The 18,245-nt window shown below is 44.7% G+C and overlaps 2 protein-coding genes across 4 annotated transcripts in view; one reads left to right on the top strand and one right to left on the bottom strand.

Moving 5' to 3' along the window:
• Positions 1-278: 278 nt before the first annotated feature.
• Positions 279-16,257, top strand: tmtops2a (teleost multiple tissue opsin 2a). Its single transcript, XM_067260668.1, has 4 exons — positions 279-724; positions 9,647-9,972; positions 11,126-11,359; positions 15,437-16,257. The coding sequence occupies exons 1-4, from the start codon at positions 355-357 to the stop codon at positions 15,674-15,676; spliced, it is 1,170 nt and encodes a 389-aa protein (XP_067116769.1). The 5' UTR covers positions 279-354; the 3' UTR covers positions 15,677-16,257.
• st6gal2b (ST6 beta-galactosamide alpha-2,6-sialyltranferase 2b) overlaps positions 11,453-18,245 on the bottom strand; it is a 29,449-nt gene continuing 22,656 nt past the window's right edge. For all 3 annotated transcript variants that reach the window (XM_067260666.1, XM_067260664.1, XM_067260667.1), the window contains one exon: positions 11,453-13,997. In XM_067260666.1, coding sequence (XP_067116767.1) covers positions 13,750-13,997 — 248 coding nt within the window. In that variant the 3' untranslated portion in view covers positions 11,453-13,749. The remainder of the gene's footprint in view (positions 13,998-18,245) is intronic.

The raw sequence follows: 18,245 nt of genomic DNA, 5'->3' as shown, positions 1-18,245 counted from the left end.
AGCGCAGTCTGAATGAGGTTGCAAGTCTGAGGAGGTTAGAAACTACTTTGTTTTCCAGTTTTTTGTTGTTGCTGTAACTGCAAAGAACTACAAAACCGTGTCAGTTGCTTAACATATGTCCGTGCCAAGGTTGCTTCTGTATTAGACTGATTTTCGTTAACTGATTTTCGTTTTGCAACTATTGATTCCGAGCTTCAGTGCGATTCAGTGTCTTCAAGTAAAATCACTGAGGCAAGGAGGGGTCCGACAAAGAGACTAAATTAAACGTATTTCATCCCACTGCGTTACGCGCCGCATTTTTGAGGATGAAAGATGAGTAGTAATGCCTCAATGAGCTCATGACCACTGCATACGATGTTTTCCGAGGTGGCTAATATAAACTTTAGTTCAAACTCAAGCAGCGAGGAACCGCTGTCTTTTCTGGACCAAGAATGGAATGACACCCCAGCAGAGAGACTGTCTCGAACAGGGCACACCGTGGTCTCAGTGTTTCTAGGATCTATAATGATATTTGGTTTCCTTAATAACTTGATAGTATTGATCCTGTTTTGCAAGTTCAAAACTTTGCGGACCCCTGTAAACATGCTGCTTCTCAATATTAGCGTGAGTGACATGCTCGTGTGCGTCTGCGGCACCACTCTCAGCTTTGCATCCAGTATTCGGGCACGCTGGTTGTACGGGAGGCACGGCTGTATGTGGTACGGCTTCGTCAACTCTTGCTTCGGTAAGTTTCTTTTAAATACAGTAGGGTACTATACTGTACATGTAGGTTGTCTTGACATTTTAACACGTCCAGAGCATGAAAATGGAACTTGTGAAATGACTGCCCCGCTTACAGTAAACTGCATAATGAACTGAGGCCACTGTGTTTCTGTGTGTGTGTATGTGTGTGTGTGTGTGTGTGTGTGTGCGTGTGTGTGAGCGTGTGTGAGCGTATGTGTGTGTGTTTGTGTGCTGGCATATCAGCATGGCATCTCTACAATTTAGCAGGTGTAAAAACAAATATACTTCAAAATGTACACGTCCACCACTGTATTGTTAGAATCCTTATAAAACGGATGAGAGTTGTGGCAAGTGTTGATGCACCAATGTGCACAAAGTGATTTTGTGAGGGGAAATTGGAAGCTTTGCTATCATCCGGTGAGGACTTTCCTGTTGAAACCAAGACAGGTATGACAGAGAAGACGAAAAAAAAACAAGTATTTGAGGAAGTTCCTTAATATTGACACCAACAAACCAAATGAGCCTGCTGAAAAAATCCTAACTAACACTATCAAGTAAAAGTGTTTGGTCGAATTCCTCTGAATTCCTCCTCCTTTCTGGTTCCTATAGACCCTATAGTTTTGTCTCAGTGACATCATCCATGATGTCACACGGGTGTTTGTAATTGATAAGAACATTATGTCATTTTTGGGATAAGAGCACCGATATGGAGTGTGGGTGATATGCTGTTAGCTGAAAAGGCACTCACATGACCGTTGTAAGATAGGCTTTATCATGTCATAACACAGAAAAAACATGTTTAGTTTGTTTGGTTCCAATTTCCCAGACTATATTGTGTCATCCCCTGTGAAAGTGTGGGCACCAAGAGGCCACATAACACATTGAAAACAATTTTGAATTAAATGTAGGAAATCAAACAATCAAACAGCTTTGCATAAGGTTCAAATAATTCAATAATTCAACAATTAATGGTTAATCAAATGGTTAGCTTTCACCTGGCCTCTTGGTGGCAACAATACTTTTGCATGAGATGACACAATACAGTCTGTCAAACAGGTGTACAATATATTTTTCCGGTGTATTGATATTACTTTCAGCTGGTACTGCAAAAGTCAAGTTTGTAAGTCATGTAAATCCACCTTACACAAGCTGGGGTCTTAGGTTGCAGTCTGATGTTACTGGGAAAATTGATTTAATTCTTCACATCAAAGAAGCAAAGCCCTGTTTGCTGCCTTGTTTAGTCAATGTTATTTGACACTCTTTAACATAGAAATACTGTTCTCTATTGATTTACATATTCACTGACCCAATTAACTGCCCCTTGGAGACTAATTAAAAAAAAGTTTGAACATAAAAAAAGAAGGAATTAAGCGCCATAACTCTAACTGGGATCTGGTCACAGACGTAGCTGTCAAAGTTGTCAAAAGATCACAAAATGTCATGTGAAACGCAATTCTTACAACAAATAATATTATGATCCACACAGGAGAAACATGTTTCATTTCCCTGGCTCCACTATCACTGGGTTTCCAGCCCTGGTAAGAAAGCCCAATCTTTCATTCAGCTCTAACAACTGGTCCATCAAGGTGACCGTAATGGAGAATGCTAAACATTGTGTGAAAAGCATTGAATTTTCTCCCTCTACTCTACACAAACCCCACAGAATGAACTCTTGCCTTCTCTGAGCTGGGTTTAACCCAGCGTTCGCTCAGCTGGACTCAGGGAGTTGGCAAACGTATTCATCCCCCCCTCTCCCAAAACACACACTATTCAATCCCTTGCATTAACGTTGGAGGACGTTGCCATCTATGAACGTGATCTACACTAAAGTCAACACACCTTGCGTAGTAGCCTCTTATTCCCCATCTGTTGAATAATTAACAGGTGTCCCGGGCTTCTGAAGCTGGCTCGGGTGGCGACTGCGATGCCGTGCAAAGTCATGGTGCCCTTGGCAGACCCAGCTGTAATGGTTTCCAGCTGCTACGTGTGGGTGCTGTTCCTCCTCACCCACACCAAAGAGCCAGGGCCAGTGCCCAAACAGGCTCTGAAATGCAGACGCTTGAACTGATCTCCTGTGTGGAAGAGGTTCCACCCGCACAAAGAACCGACCTGGGCTCTGTGTATACAATGGAGCTTCTTTCCTCTGTGCTCTCCGGAGCGTACGGCGAGGGCAAACTCTCTGCTTGTCTGAAGAATAATCTCAAGTGCGCCGATAAATATAATTAAACAGCTTTGAAGATTAGTACATGCTGTCCTGCTTGAGGGAGACCGGCTGGGGAGTAAGAACTCTGAGGGAAAGGGGTGGGCAATGAGATTGCATAACTGATGGAGAAGTAAAGCATTAATTAGTATACTGCAACATGGGGCAACTGGTTAAAAATGAAAGAAGCCCAGTTTAGCTTGTACTATGAACGTTTCCACTATTTCCCCTTGGGGATCAATAACGCACAAACTACTACTACTACTATTCTAGCAAATTACTACTACTACTATTACTACTAAATTAATTGTACGTGTCGCCGATACGTGAAAACTCATTTTGAGAGCAGTTAAGTCAATGTGAATCCTTTCAGATCCATGTATGTCACCTTAAAGGTCAACAATGACAACGTGGCATCCGGTTGGTTCTACAGTGCACTTTCCCTGACCATGGTCAATCACACAAGATGATTGTCTGTGTCTGTGCTTGTGAGCGTTTCACATGGTTCCGCTTGCCAAGACTCATGTCCTGTCACCTGTCAGATGTCTTCATTTAGGCCCCTGTGAAATCACATTGAAGACCCTGTTTCCAGATCATCCTTCTGTATATGTACCAGATAAATTGTACTGTATAAACAGGGTTCATCTCTCTCTCTCTCTCTCTCTCTCTCTCTTTCTCTCTCTCTCTCTCTTTCTCTCTCTCTCTCTCTCTCTCTCTCTCCCTCTCTCTCCCCCCATCTCTCTCTCTAATTTGATAATAAGAGATAAATTGTCGAAGAAATTAGATTTCTTAGTTTTTTGATATGTATTCCTCCCATAAACACAAATATTTCACATTGTACAGGAGTGTCCGTCACATTCTATTAAGCTCTCTGAAGACAAGCAGGTGGACTGCAGCGACTGCTCTCTACAGGGAGTACCACTTTAGTCCATCTCACAGTCAACATGATTAAATAGCTGGGGTGAATCTGCTCTGACAGGTCGTCATCCCCAAGCATGTCCAGCCAGTCACCCCCCCCCCTCACCCCCCCCCCCCACCACAGCGGGGGGCGCTGTGGTCCCCTCAGCTTCATCCAGCCCTCCATGGACAGTTTAATTGTGTTCTGGCCACTGATTGAGTCAAGTAAATGTACCTGGGCATCGGCGTGGAGCAGATTCAATAAATCCCCTGTCTCAGATGACAGGCTTGCATGCTCTCGCTGTGCTCCATGTCTGCTCGGAGACAGTTCATTTGCAAATTCCCCCACTGCCTCTTTCCACTGGAAGTTGGGCTGATGTTGAAAGATTGCTTCTACACCTAGATATTCTTTCTCCTGGGCAGGGGGCAAAGGGCCTCTGGCAAATCTGCTAGTGCCAACATTTTCTTTGTCAATCTCAAGCAACACCTGGAGGCTTGTCCCTGCTTCTCACCGCAGATCGAAATGTAGACTTAATGTCACACAGCATCTAAATGTTAATCGGGGGGAAATGCTTTACAAAACTCATCAAACATCATTTACCGTGCATACTTAATATAGCAATAATGTGTCCAGCACCATATCGATTTATTTGACTTCTCAATGACACATTTCCAGTGGTGTCTGCACGAGGACATTTTGTGTAGTAATATGAACAGGATTTAGTTTCTGCAAATAAATCGACTCCCCAAGGAATGAGAACGTTCTCCTGGGGGGCGGGGGGGACTGGGGGGACTGGGGGGGGCACTCTTACCTGTCATTTGTCGTCTCACAAACCACAGGTAGTTCTTCTCTTGCTCTCAGAATAGTCTTTATTTGCATTCACACGCTGCGGGAACGTCACCAGTCAAGACTCATCCAGTTCATTGTGATTCGGTTAATTGAGCCTCTATGACCTTTGGTCGCGTTGACAATATTGAGATTACAGTCATGAAGGGTGGTAGCCTGGGTTCATCCGCAGACTCTGGTGAACACTGGAGGAGAGAGAGGGTCAGAGAGCAGTACATTTCTTGTCTTTGGAGTCTCTGGAGATGTGGATAATGAAATGGCAAGTCTGCTGCTTTTTACGTTAGTTATCTGATCTCTGTTCGCTATGATTTCCTAGTGGTTGGCTAAGTTTCTGGGGGCTGGTGTTACATGCAAAAAAAGTATTTCTCCTGATATATTTACAGCTAAGTGAGAGCCCATTAACAGGTCCAGTCAAAATACTGGCTATCACCCTTTGCACTCGGGAACGCTGGTGTGACGTTGTACTGATGAGGAGATCACAAACTCAGTTATGCTAAACCCAACCCCTTACTCTAGCTGACCCATAAAGGGGATCGCTGAAGCTTGGCATTGGTTTCAATTCCAGAACAATGCATTTTCATGGGTACCCGAGTATTCATACAGGAAACGGATGTTGTGACGTGAAGTACTCATTCTCAGGAAACATATCGTTGTTAAGACCTTTTGGGGCACAGAAGTCACTCTTTATTAAATTGTCAGAATGTCAACCAGGCTGGTATAGGAGCACGGTAAAGTGCAAAATGACTCACAAGAAATACCCGCTGAAACATGCAAGACCCAGAGAGGGAAAGCAATTTCATTTCAGACCCAGTTGATATGATTTATGGTTAATGTTAACACTTTTGCCACCTCATTTGCTCAACTATGATATGAACCGGGCCTTTTTTTTTATAGTGCTTTGAGAAATGTCAGTGAAGGAAAACATTACATTACATGTAGTCATTTAGCAGATGCTCTTATCCAGAGCGACTTACAGTAAGTGCAGGGACATTCTCCCCGAGGCAAGTAGGGTGAAGTGCCTTGCCCAAGGACACAACTTCATTTGGCAAGGCCGGGAATCAAACCAACAACCTTCTGATTAATAGCCCGACACCCTAACCGCTCAGCCATGTGACCCTGTTTGAATTGCCTGTCAATTAATCGATCCATATCTAATAACAATTAATCCAGAGGGCCATATGGCGTGCGGTACCTTGTTGACTCAATGTGCATTCCTGATTTCATTGCAGGCATCATCCAGTCAGCACTCCATGCCCATCACCCCCACACCCACACAACCATGCAAATGGAGACACGGTGGATTCTTTAATAGCACTGTAATTCTTGGAACTATCGCACAATGTTGATTGGGGCTTGCTCATGCATCAGTACGAGATGTTACAGAGATTGTCTTTAACATTTCGTTTGCGGGACATTACAAACTCACCAACCAACCAACCGCGTTGGTTCAATCTTGTTGGTTAAATCTAACGTTTGCCGTTAGACTTAATCAATGGACCTTTAAGTCCTCCATCCGTGGTGCTGTGTTCTCTTTCGACAATAGAAAATAGTGCCTGTCCACCTCCCACTTTACTGCTCCAGTTGGATTCATGTACTTCCACTTTCCCACCAAGATTAAAGACAAAGAGGTCACATGTTCCTTTGAGATCCGTTGGTGTGCGCTCTCTTGTAACGTCACGTGCCAAGTCCAAGGGCCTGAAAAGGGGCGAGAAGTTTCTGTCGGGTGACTGGAAGCTTTGAGAAGGTGAACTGTGCTCATTAAAGCCGTCACCCTCCCATTCTCCATGGGAAAAGATCTCTGGTGACATCGAAAGAAAAGCTCTGGTCAAACCTCATCAAAAGATCTGGTATCGGTGTTATGACACTATCATTCTGCATGGCTCTTAGAAGGGGTGGGGGTGGTGGTAGTGGGGGTGGTGGTGGTGGTAGTGGGGGTGGTGGTAGTGGGGGTGGGGGGTGTGGTGGTGGTGGTGGGGGGTGTGGTGGTGGTTGGGGGTGTGGTGGTGGTGGTGTTGGGTGTGGTGGGGGTGGTGGGGTGGTGGTGGTGGTGGGTGTGGTGGTGGTGGGGGGTGTGGTGGTGGTGGTGTTGGGTGTGGTGGGGGTGGTGGGGTGGTGGTGGTGGTGGGTGTGGTGGTGGTGGGGGGTGTGGTGGTGGTGGTGTTGGGTGTGGTGGTGGTAGTGGGGGTGGTGGTGGTGGGGGGTGTGGTGGTGGTGGGGGGTGTGGTGGTGGTGGTGTTGGGTGTGGTGGGGGTGGTGGGGTGGTGGTGGTGGTGGGTGTGGTGGTGGTGGGGGGTGTGGTGGTGGGTGTTGGGTGTGGTGGTGGTAGTGGGGGTGGTGGGGTGGTGGGGTGGTGGTGGGTGTGGTGGTGGTGGGGGGTGTGGTGGTGGTGGTGTTGGGTGTGGTGGTGGTGGGGGTGGTGGTGGGGGTGGTGGTAGTGGTGGTGGGGGTGGTGGTAGTGGTGGTGGTGGGGGTGGTGGTGGGGTGGATGGGGTGTGGTGGTGTTAGGGAGGATGGGGTGTGGTGGTGTTAGGGAGGATGGGGTGTGGTGGTGTTAGGGAGGATGGGGTGTGGTGTGGCCTCTCTATTCTCCCCTCCAGCCTCAGCCATGTCCAGATTTAATAAAGAGGCTTCGAAGCTGCATGCCTCTTGAGCGTAATTAAACGACATCTTGGACACAGCTGCCAGCACTTCAGCCTTGTTTATTTGTTTTCAGCACGTCTAGAAGCAAATGGACAGATGTTAGACTTGGCTGTAAACATCACTCTGGGGAAGGAAAACGGAAAAACACCAGTTTTTCCCGTAGTTCTCTTTATTCCTCAGGTGAAGTGTGTTTGTGTCTTGATTGTGTGTGTTCACATCTCAATTAGATTCATGTAGCATGAGCCAAATTAGTGCCTTCAATGTGAGCTCGTGTGCATTTGTGTGTGTGTGTGTGTTTTGTGTCATGGACTAGAGTGGAGGAGGAATGTGTTGGAACTTGGCCGTTTACATGCCCTTAAATTGGATATATAATAGATCATACAGGACTGGGTTTTCTTGCGTCTTGTGCACCATGTGTACATTTTTTACTGGTTTGCAAGTGACAATAACAAGACAAGACTAATGCTGTTCTGTTATTACACTGTACATGTGAAAGCATCCTATATTAAAGAAAGTTTCAATGAAAAGAATCTAATTGCAACCCCCCAGTAATACTTAACATCATTACTTATTTAACTGTACTTTGAAGCTCACTCCTACATACAGCAAATATGAATTAGATGTAGAGGTGTGATGGGTGATTAGACATCAACTTCAAAGTAAAATCACCCATCATGCACTAATCCACTGTGATGCGTGCCTGCAGTGATACTGTACCGTAAAACCAAATTATTTTGTACGCGCTCGGCTGATTTGAAGCGTCTCCCAGAAACATGTTTTGTGTCTGAAGGAAAAGTGAGACAAGACTGTTGGATTGAATCAAAGCCTTCCAATTGAAGAAACACAGCCCAAGGCTTAGTCTTGGATTACAGTTATGCTCCTAAGCACAAGCCTATTGAAACTATAGTATAGTGCCAGTAAGAACATTTTGGGATGTTCAGAAGGAAGTACTTGGTACATAAAAGTCAATTCAGCTGGTGTGCATTCCTTTTTTTGTGTGCAATATGCTGCCCCAAGCATTTCCTGTTTCATTTTCAGTGATTGAGTAGGTACAATAAAAACATGTACAGTATGTGTCTTAACTAAGTAAACAGATTTAGCTCCCCAAATCTTTTGGCTAATGTACCATAAACTCCATTGTGGTAGAGCAGTAACTTAAGCATGGCTCAGATCTGTTGACACTATCGCTCTTTACAAACAATGTGGCAGTGAAAGTCATGTAAATAACTGCATCCCTAAGGCTTCAGATGAAATTCCGTTTTCAATAACAACAGGAACATTCCAAGTTATCGGCCTGTGTTGGGTTAGTGGATGAAGCTCATATTTATCAGCCAGGTTGTTTGGGCAATCGTGTCAGATCTCCAAGGCTGTCATGATTTCATTCAGAGACGTTTAAAGCCAATTTTAGAAGACGTACGCTTGTAAGAGAATTTCCCCAAATCAGAATCAGAAAGGGTTTTAATCGCCATGAAAGTTCGCACAGACAAGGAATTTACTTTGGCAGGAAGGTGCATACATTCAACATATAGGAGTACATCTTAAATCAGTGGTGTACGTTTTCTAATGAGTCTAATAATAATCTAATAAATCAAAAATTACTTATTAGATTTTGCGTCAGAGACGTATGTAGAGTATGGCCATATCAAGACCATACGTTTTAGATTATTACAATTCCCAGAACGAATCTGCCAAGATTGCTTACATCGGTCTGTTCCCATGGACCACCGAGGAGTGAAGACTGCCTCAGGGAGTTTGTATCCGATCTGAAACCTAACCCTTTTATGCATCCAGAGGACTGGGTTTTATACTTCTGAGTCAATGGCGGAAATCATTTGTTGGCTAAATTGATGCTATTTATTGGGTGTTAGGTTTCTCTCTCAAGGCTTAAAGCTTTGATTATCTGGTGTTTTGTGTGTGAGTCACCTCTCTCTGTGATATTCATATATACTTCCACACCTGTTGTTTGTTGCTGTTGCTCTGTAGAACGTTAAGAGATGAATGACTATTACTGTATGCACTTTTTTTGTTGGATAAATAAATCCTGTTGTCAAGGATTGTTGTCAGTGATTATTAGTGATAGTTTATAGTATAGATGCCTCTTCGGTTTAGACTAGAGTACTGGAAAAAAAAACACAACTACCTGTTACTGTGACACCCTGGACTACCTATTACCGTGACTGCGAACACCCTGTTACCTTGAACAGTACATACTATTAATAGTATGAATGCAACAGGTGTCACTATGTCGCTTGCTAAAACCATCCAGTTTGGTGACTCTAAATGCATGATCACATGTCCCTCCCTCTCTCTCCTTCTCTCCTCTACCTCCTGTGTGCCAGGCATCGTGTCGCTCGTCTCCTTGGCCGTGCTTTCCTACGACCGCTACAGCACACTGACCGTGTACAACAAGCGGGCGCCGGACTACCGGAAGCCCCTGCTGGCCGTAGCCGGAGCCTGGCTCTACTCCCTCTTCTGGACAGTGCCCCCCCTGCTGGGCTGGAGTAGTTATGGCCTGGAGGGAGCGGGGACGAGCTGCTCGGTCTCGTGGACAGCGCGGACTCCCCAGTCCCACTCCTACATCATCTGTCTGTTCATCTTCTGCCTGGGCCTGCCTGTCCTGGTCATGGTGTACTGCTATGGGAGGCTACTCTACGCTGTCAAGCAGGTCAGGCAGCCTTTTACGGTACAGAAACACATCATCTGTACCAACACAATATACACTGTATCTCCAGAGGGCCCAGTAGTCAGCAGGGCAGATTATTGCTGACAGTGTGCTTTTAGTTGACTATTTAGGACGGAAGGATAACATGAGGCATTTAGAACGAGCCCATCGTTGTGGACTGAAGAGATTCAGGGTCACTGCTGAAAAATGAATGGAAAAATGTAATGTTTTGAGTGCAGTAGATGGAAAACAGACGTGTCAGAAAGATAAAGAGGTTACTTAACTTGGTCGGTTGCCCAGATTAGAAGAAGTGGGTCAGAGTTTTGCGCCTCCTTTGAATGGACTGATAAGCGGCACAAACACACTGTGTGTACGTGTGCGAAGGCAGTTAGGGAGAGTCGTTGTTTAGGCTGTAAACCTACCTTTTTCTGTCCAAGCAGCCCAACATTAGAGATGTTAGATCAGAGAGAGTACTGTTCCTTGTACTGTTCCCCAAAAAACATAACACTACTGACTTGACACTTTGCTCCCCTTTCTAATTTGCAACGAGGAAAAATTGGCCTTATCCCATTACTTCATTTCTAAATTCCTCACTGAGTAATAACCTGCTGCCTGGAAGGTTCTCGGGGTTCTGTGAAGCTCCTAATGAGATGGGTGTTCCGAAACCCTTCCTGTATAAGGCCAAGATGTGTAGCACTCAACCTAGGTGTCAGGTCTTGCATGTATTGCATGACTTCAGTTGGGCCGTCTTTGAATACTTCCTCCCCGTCTCTACTGTGGCGGGAACCACTAATATAACAAGACAGGACAGGTGGACGCAGTGTACTGGAAACCATGGTTTCATCCCTTCAGTCACGAGTAACTACCCCCAGGAAGGAAGAGGATGGTCATGTTGAGAAGCTTTTCCAGAACCTATAGCAACCCGCAGGCAATTTTCTTTTAAGATCTTGGGGGCATTTTTGCCTTAATGATTTTTTACAGTGACGGTGGAGAGAGAGAGGAAATGGAACCTTTAAACCCTCATTCCTTTTTCAAAGAATGGAACACGTCAATGGCAATTAATCCATTGTATGGTCTGTGAATAGATCCCTTTAGTGACTGGGTCAGGATAAAGTCAAGGACTCTGACAGAAGTTAACACTTGTCTCCTGCTTAAGGTCGGAAGGTTCCGGAAGTCTGCGGCCCGGCGCAGAGAGTACCACATCCTCGTCATGGTGATCACCACCGTGGTGTTCTACCTTCTCTGCTGGATGCCTTATGGCGTGGTGGCCATGATGGCCACGTTTGGCCATCCAGGCATTATCACCCCAGTCGCCAGTGTGGTACCATCTATCCTAGCCAAGAGCAGTACCGTCATCAACCCCCTCATCTACATCCTCATGAACAAACAGGTACGTGGATATTTGACCCACCTCCGCAATTCTGGGATATGTAGTGTAGTGTTGACATGTGATGATGGAAGATTGTAGGCGAGAGACAAAGAACACTGCTGTATAACATCTTTATTCGTAACAGTGTTAGTAGAAAAGGATGGGAAAAGTACAAATCTTACTATCAAATCATGTTCAGTGCAAACTGATCTATACAAAATGAGCAGTAAAAACAGAAAAACACCGTACAAATGATATATACTGTACGGTTTTTGTCAAGACCAGCCAATAATATTTAAGGCCTTATGCTGTACATTTTCGATCATAGAACCACCAGATCAAAATGACATTTCAGTCGCTTTCTGCTTTCCTTTTTATAATATCACAATCAAATGACTCCTAATGACGTGGCTCTGTCACTGTGCTCAAATATTTCAAAACATCTGCTTTGCCCACCTTACGATGTTTAGTAATGTGTTCCCAAGAAACCATTAGCAGCAGCAGTACAGCAGTAACCTCACAAAGAAAGTATTTGGCACAATATCTAGTCTATTATAATTACTAAAGGCGATACATGTCATTAGAGTACCAAGCAACTATGAATAGCTGCATTGCATTACATTTTTACCAGATTCCCATAATCCAAAACCAACCAAATGCACATTCTATTTACACAGTGTATCTGTACAATTGTGTCAAGGCCAGGAAAATAAACAGCAGTCAAATGGATCTGTCGATTGCTAAAGACCATGGCTGTGGGTTCTGTAGTATAGCTGTAAACAACATGGTAAATCCCCTTCACCATCTTACAGACCGCACTATGACAGTGAGAAACTGCTCTTGCTGTCCAATACCTTTCTGTCTTTCCTGAATAATGTTGTAATGACCCAGATTTTCAGCTTTCATCTGTGCTCTCCGAGTTTCCTGCTTCTGAGCTTTTAAAAAAACATCCGGATAATACACATTCTTGCGTCATTAAAAATCAAGTTAATACAATTACTATACGCATACCCACAGTAAGGATTTCCAAAAAATGTGTTAGGTCTTTGTACACTAAGTACACAAACTTCTACACAAAAGAGTTCTCCCTCATATGTCCACACAAATGTTTTCCCTCAGACCACGACAAGACTATCACAGTTACAGACAAAGTTACAATATTGCTCTTGCTTAGTTCCATAATCAAAGTTCAAAAAGGTACTTTGTTTTTTAAATGTTTTTGACTATTCTTTTTCATTCTACTTGATTTGATTATACTTAATAATACTTAACTCAGTGTGTAAAAATGTGTTGAAATTATGAGGCATGCATGCGGCCTATTTGTAATTTCTTGATTTGGCACCATAAGTTCAAAGTAAGGTCAAACACGAATCGACAATGGATGGTATACATTCACATTCCCCTTTCCTTTAGGTTTCTAGAACGCATCTTTCAAACACAGTGAATTCACATCAATCACCATCAATTTCAGGAAAATACATACAAAACATTGAATTATTTTCTGACTCTAACCCTATTCCACAACAATGATTTCCTACAATCTTAGCTTTAAACAAACATGCATCGATTACACGTCCTCCAAATAAATGTGATTGTTGGAACAACTGAGTAATTCAGAGCAGGGCCAATTTGCAGATTACTGAGTTTTTGCACCGACGGATTATTCTCCTATTAATGTCTACAAGAAATGTACAATCGTTTTTTTCTCTTTCATAGTATTTGTATTGCAACGCACCCACACAGTTGACAGACTCGAATCGTGTTAGGTCTTTCTTTATCCTTCGACAGAAAGGTCATAACACATTTATTTCGAGCAGATCTAAAACAACACAGGCCAGATACCTAGCATTGCTAGATGCTTGGCTAGCTACCCAGCTACCTGTAAATCTATTTGATATTTTATTGGCATTTCATGAGCTACAGTGTAGCTTGGAAAACAAAGGGGTTGATGGAAAAAAAACTAAATGATTCAAAAAGGAAAGTGCAGACCAGCTCTAGAGTTCTGTGTTCATGAGAAGACCCCCAAACACGCAACACAACACAACACTCTCCTGTCTTGAACACACCTCCATTAACAGTGTTTACTACAGCTAGCCTAACGGTTTCGTTTTGCTATTTTCTGCCTGAACCAGGCATTACTTCAGGGCTGAGTAATTCGAAACTCTTTTCTCTCCTTGTCGACCTCTTTGAAAGTCAACTCCACAGCTTTTGATCCCTTTAACAGTCCCTTGCTGAAGTTGCCCGCCCTTGCGGCCACAGCTGCCGACAAAGACAGGCTTGGGGCGAGAGACGCTCTAACTCACGCTCGTGTCCGCCCGTCAGTTAACTCAGGTTCATACTTTGAGCACTGTCATCTTCATTTACACGGAAACCCAGGGGGTTCCCTCGTTCCAAAAGAACGAGGGAAGGGTTCACGGCCCACAGTCCACGGTGTTGAAGCCAGGCACAGTGACCCTGCCTTTCTTCTTCAGGTCCTGTTCAGGAGCCACGTTCATCTTGTGGACCAGCACCTTCTCGTAGAGCAGGGGGTGGTACGCCCCCAGAGTGCAGGCGGCGTCATAGTAGCGTTCGTAGTAGTGGCACAGGTCCGTCTGCCGGAGCGAAGGGATGTATTCATACACGTGGACCTCCTGACACAGCGCCATCATCAGGATTGTACCTGCAACGGCAAACCGAAAGGTTTTCATACGCCATATGAAAAGCAATGACAGATGTCGAGTTCATGAGATGTTCTCTTAACAGCTGGCTGGGGAGGTTACCCTTATTTATGTACCCTACCCTAGACTTGAACTGATTTTCAGGAGATGATTTTCAGGAGATTATATTGATTTTAGATGCATAATATACGCGATCAGGTTCCTAACCAGTCGTCACCTCTGGCATGTTCCATGCTGACTACAGCCCATTCATGTGAACATGCACTGTTCAACAGCGCACACAAAATCACCAGACACGAACCCCCGTTTCGAAATAAGTTCTCTTCCCGCCGTCGTGTCCCATGACCTCCCAATCAACACAATGTCGACGAGAGCAACTCTCGCTGTTTGCGTGACAGAACCAGGCTTTGTGCGAGAGGCTGATCGTGGAGATAAAGAGACTTCTCGCACACAGCAGATCCACCGCTATGTTGCCTTATCTCATTGCACACCATCTGCCATCTCGAATTGGGGAGGCTGATCTTGCGGAAACATAACCTCTCTCTTTGCTGTACCTGTAGGATAATCCTCATCTGAAGGGCTAAAACACGGCTTCACTAATCATTCCTTTCAGCACGAACTGCATGGTCATACAGCAAGTGTTGCCCTTACACAGATGAGGGGGGTGGGGGGGGGGACGCCCTCTCACCGACCTGTCTAGCAATAGAAGCCTCCAATTTATTATCAAGAAACTGGCACCTCCTAATACACATTAAGCTCTCTAACAATACCAGGTCAGTCGGTCAGTCAATCAGCCAGTCAGCTACAGATACACAGACATACAGAGACAGACATTAACCGGAATACGGTGTCATAACTGTGGTTTACCTTAACCTTTATGTCATGTTTATTTATGTGTTCATTTCCTGCTCTGGAGATTCTGCCTCTAGTGTGTACATTGGTGCCTCTATGAAATTTATTTATCAGCATGCCCCGTGGCTTCTACTGAAACCAGTCAGTGAAACATCACGCTCAGGAAGCACAGCACAACACCATGTCATTGTTAACCATCGAGTGGAACACCATCACCATTCACTGGCTCTCGTCGTTCTTAAACCCAGCTCCCAGGCATGGGTGAAGTTTTCGGATGAAATGTCGCTGTAAATTGAAGGGGGTCGATTTGAAAAAGGTCTCTTTTGTTGTTCCAGTGGAACTGGTGTTTTTCATTGCTTGAACGTGCAGTCATCTGTGAATGAGTGCGATGGATCTCAAAGTCACATCAAGGAACAAATTAATGAATCGGTCAATCAATATTAGCCACACGCACACACCGTCTACATTTTATATCTCGCTGGACCCACATTGGGTGGAAAATTGTGTCCACACACACACAATTGCTAACAAACATTGGTTCTCCCCCCCCCCCCCCCCCTCCCCTCCCTCTCTCTGTTTCTCTGCCCAGTTTTACAGGTGCTTTTTGATCTTGTTCCACTGCAAGGCCCAGGCTACAGAGAATGGCCAATCATCCATGCCCTCCAAGACCACGGTCATCCAGCTGAACCGCCGTGCGCACAGCAACGCGGTGGCGGCGGCCATGCCGATCTCCCCCTGCGCCGACCACAACGAGCTGAGCACCAATGTCCTCGAATGCACCAGTCCCATCGCCTCAGGAAGGAATGACCCGGGAGAAGCGAGCTCGTAAAAGAAAGCAACGACAACACCAGCGCAGTCCTCCTGTCGTCCCTTTGTTTCCAAGATGGCCACGAGCTGTCAGACAGTGTAATTGAAAAACCTCAAAACAACGTGTCAACGTGTCAACCGACTCATCTAGTAGAAGTATTTTTCATGTAGGGATCTGCCTTAAAGGGTCATCTTCACCCAGGGACTTGTGTGATGTACGTAATGGACAGTGTTCCCAAGAAGTCTACAGCACGGTGTCACCCAAGAACTTTTCACAATGGTCAGCCATGTGGTGGTGTCTCCTCTCCTGTGTGTTGCCAAGTGTCGCCAACAAAACGTTTTAAGAAGTCAACCAAGAACTGTTAACACGCAATCCCTTCCCAGTTGTTGTCAATAGTTTGATCATTGAGTAGAAGGGTAAATATAGTCTTTGTGTTTAGTCTTGCAGTGATACAATGCAGTGAGATGGTCCCTGAACAAAATGTGCTTTTTGCTTTTCACATTTCTTGAGTTCTCATCATTGCCAAAATTGCACAGACAGCTGTCTTATTTGCGTCAAGTCAAATGGTATTCTGTTCAGTACGTGGGCCCTGAAGTGCAAATCACACCCACTAACATGAGTGCATCCCCCAAATGAAAACAATCCCCACAAATACGAGTCAACTCCCCCCAAATAGGATGACTTTCTCACCTCCCCCCAATACAAGAACACGCTCCCCCAAATGGGAAACGACATAACATTAACTCAAAAACACATTACAATAACTCAAAACGGAAAGGGTAAGTACAACACTTCGTTGCTGAATGGATGCAGTAACTAACAAGAAATTGATCGACAGAAGTACAAAATGCAATAGCCTGACAGAGTTACGTGCACCAGGACATTTGTTGGGCTATCGAAGCACGTAGCAAATAGTAGGCTACTTATGCAAAAGTATAAATTGCGTGTTAAACGTCAAAATCGATAGCGAAACAATTATCCTGGTCCACGTAACTCTGTCATTACCATGAAGTTGATCGTTTTGGTTGGAAGAAAAGAAGAAAAATTTGTATTAACAATTCAGAGTCATGACTTGCACTACTCTTTATTTTAATCAGGGACATTCCTATGAAATAATCTTAGATATGCTGTTAACGTTTCACAACATTAAAATAAGTAGCCTATGCGCACACTAAAAACACAGTTGAAGGAAGCAGGACTTTTCAGAAGAAAAAACGAATAGTCCACAACAGAAGAACAAAATGCCACAATAAGAGAGTTACGTGGACCAGGATAATTGTTTGGCTATCGATTTTTACGTTTACATTTAGTCATTTAGCAGACACTCTTATCCAGAGCAACTTACAGTAAGTACAGGGACATTCTCCCCGAGGCAAGTAGGGTGAAGTGCCTTGCCCAAGGACACAACGTCATTTTTGCACGGCCGGGAATCGAACTGGAAACCCTCAGATTACTAGCCCGACTCCCTCACCGCTCAGCCACCTGACGCCTGACGTTTAACACGCAATATATACTTTTGCATAAGTAGCCTACTACTTGCTACATATGACATATGATATGACAAACCAATGTCCTGGTGCACGTAACTCTGTCAGGCTATTGCATTTTGTACTTCTGTCGATCAATTTGGGAGTCAGGTGGCTGAGCGGTTAGGGAATCGGGCTAGTAATCCGAAGGTTGCCACTTCGATTCCCGGTCATGCAAACTGACGTTGTGTCCTTGGGCAAGGCACTTCACCCTACTTGCCTCGGGGGAATGTCCCTGTACTTACTGTAAGTCGCTCTGGATAAGAGCGTCTGCTAAATGACTAAATGTAAAATGTAAATGTAAATTTCTTGTTAGTTACTGCATCCATTCAGCAACGAAGTGTTGTACCTACCCTTTCCGTTTTGAGTTATTGTAATGTGTTTTTGAGTTAATGTAATGTTGTTTCCCATTTGGGGGAGCGTGTTCTTGTATTGGGGGGAGGTGAGAAAGTCATCCTATTTGGGGGGAGTTGACTCGTATTTGGGGGGAGTGTTTTCATTTGGGGGATGCACTCATGTTAGTGGGTGTGATTTGCACTTCAGGGCCACCGTAGAGTTCAGAGTCTTAACATTGTTGTCATCATAAATAAAAAAAACATACAGAGTGAATTCTCCTAATAAAGTGAAATGAGTGTCAGGATATAATTATTTTTTTGTACTCGATGTCCTCTATGTACTTAAGGATGTTGATGATAGTTGATAATTGGTGTTTGTGAGATAGGTGTGAGCTTGGTCTATGACACCAGGCCAAGGCTTCCCTCATCCGTGTGGATGAGGGCACAAGAGCACGCTTCCCTCATCCGTGTGGATGAGGGCACAAGAGCACGCTTCCCTCATCCGTGTGGATGAGGGCACAAGAGCACGCTTCCCTCATCCGTGTGGATGAGGGCACAAGAGCACGCTTCCCTCATCCGTGTGGATGAGGGCACAAGAGCACGCTTCCCTCATCCGTGTGGATGAGGGCACAAGAGCACGCTTCCCTCATCCGTGTGGATGAGGGCACAAGAGCACGCTTCCCTCATCCGTGTGGATGAGGGCACAAGAGCACTCGTAAATAATGCAAG

Source organism: Osmerus mordax, chromosome 22 (genome assembly GCF_038355195.1).
Source record: "Osmerus mordax isolate fOsmMor3 chromosome 22, fOsmMor3.pri, whole genome shotgun sequence".
Classification (NCBI taxonomy): domain Eukaryota; kingdom Metazoa; phylum Chordata; class Actinopteri; order Osmeriformes; family Osmeridae; genus Osmerus; species Osmerus mordax.
The sequence above is the reverse complement of the archived record's forward strand: the minus strand, read 5'-3'. Positions and strand labels throughout refer to the sequence as shown.

Excerpts from the sequence above, each read along its gene's own strand:
- tmtops2a (XM_067260668.1), top strand. The coding sequence starts at position 355 with ATGTTTTCCGAGGTGGCTAATATAAACTTTAGTTCAAACTCAAGCAGC. Across the intron at positions 9,973-11,125 it reads TACTCTACGCTGTCAAGCAG|GTCGGAAGGTTCCGGAAGTC; the intron begins GTCAGGCAGCCT and ends CTCCTGCTTAAG. Across the intron at positions 11,360-15,436 it reads ACATCCTCATGAACAAACAG|TTTTACAGGTGCTTTTTGAT; the intron begins GTACGTGGATAT and ends TTCTCTGCCCAG.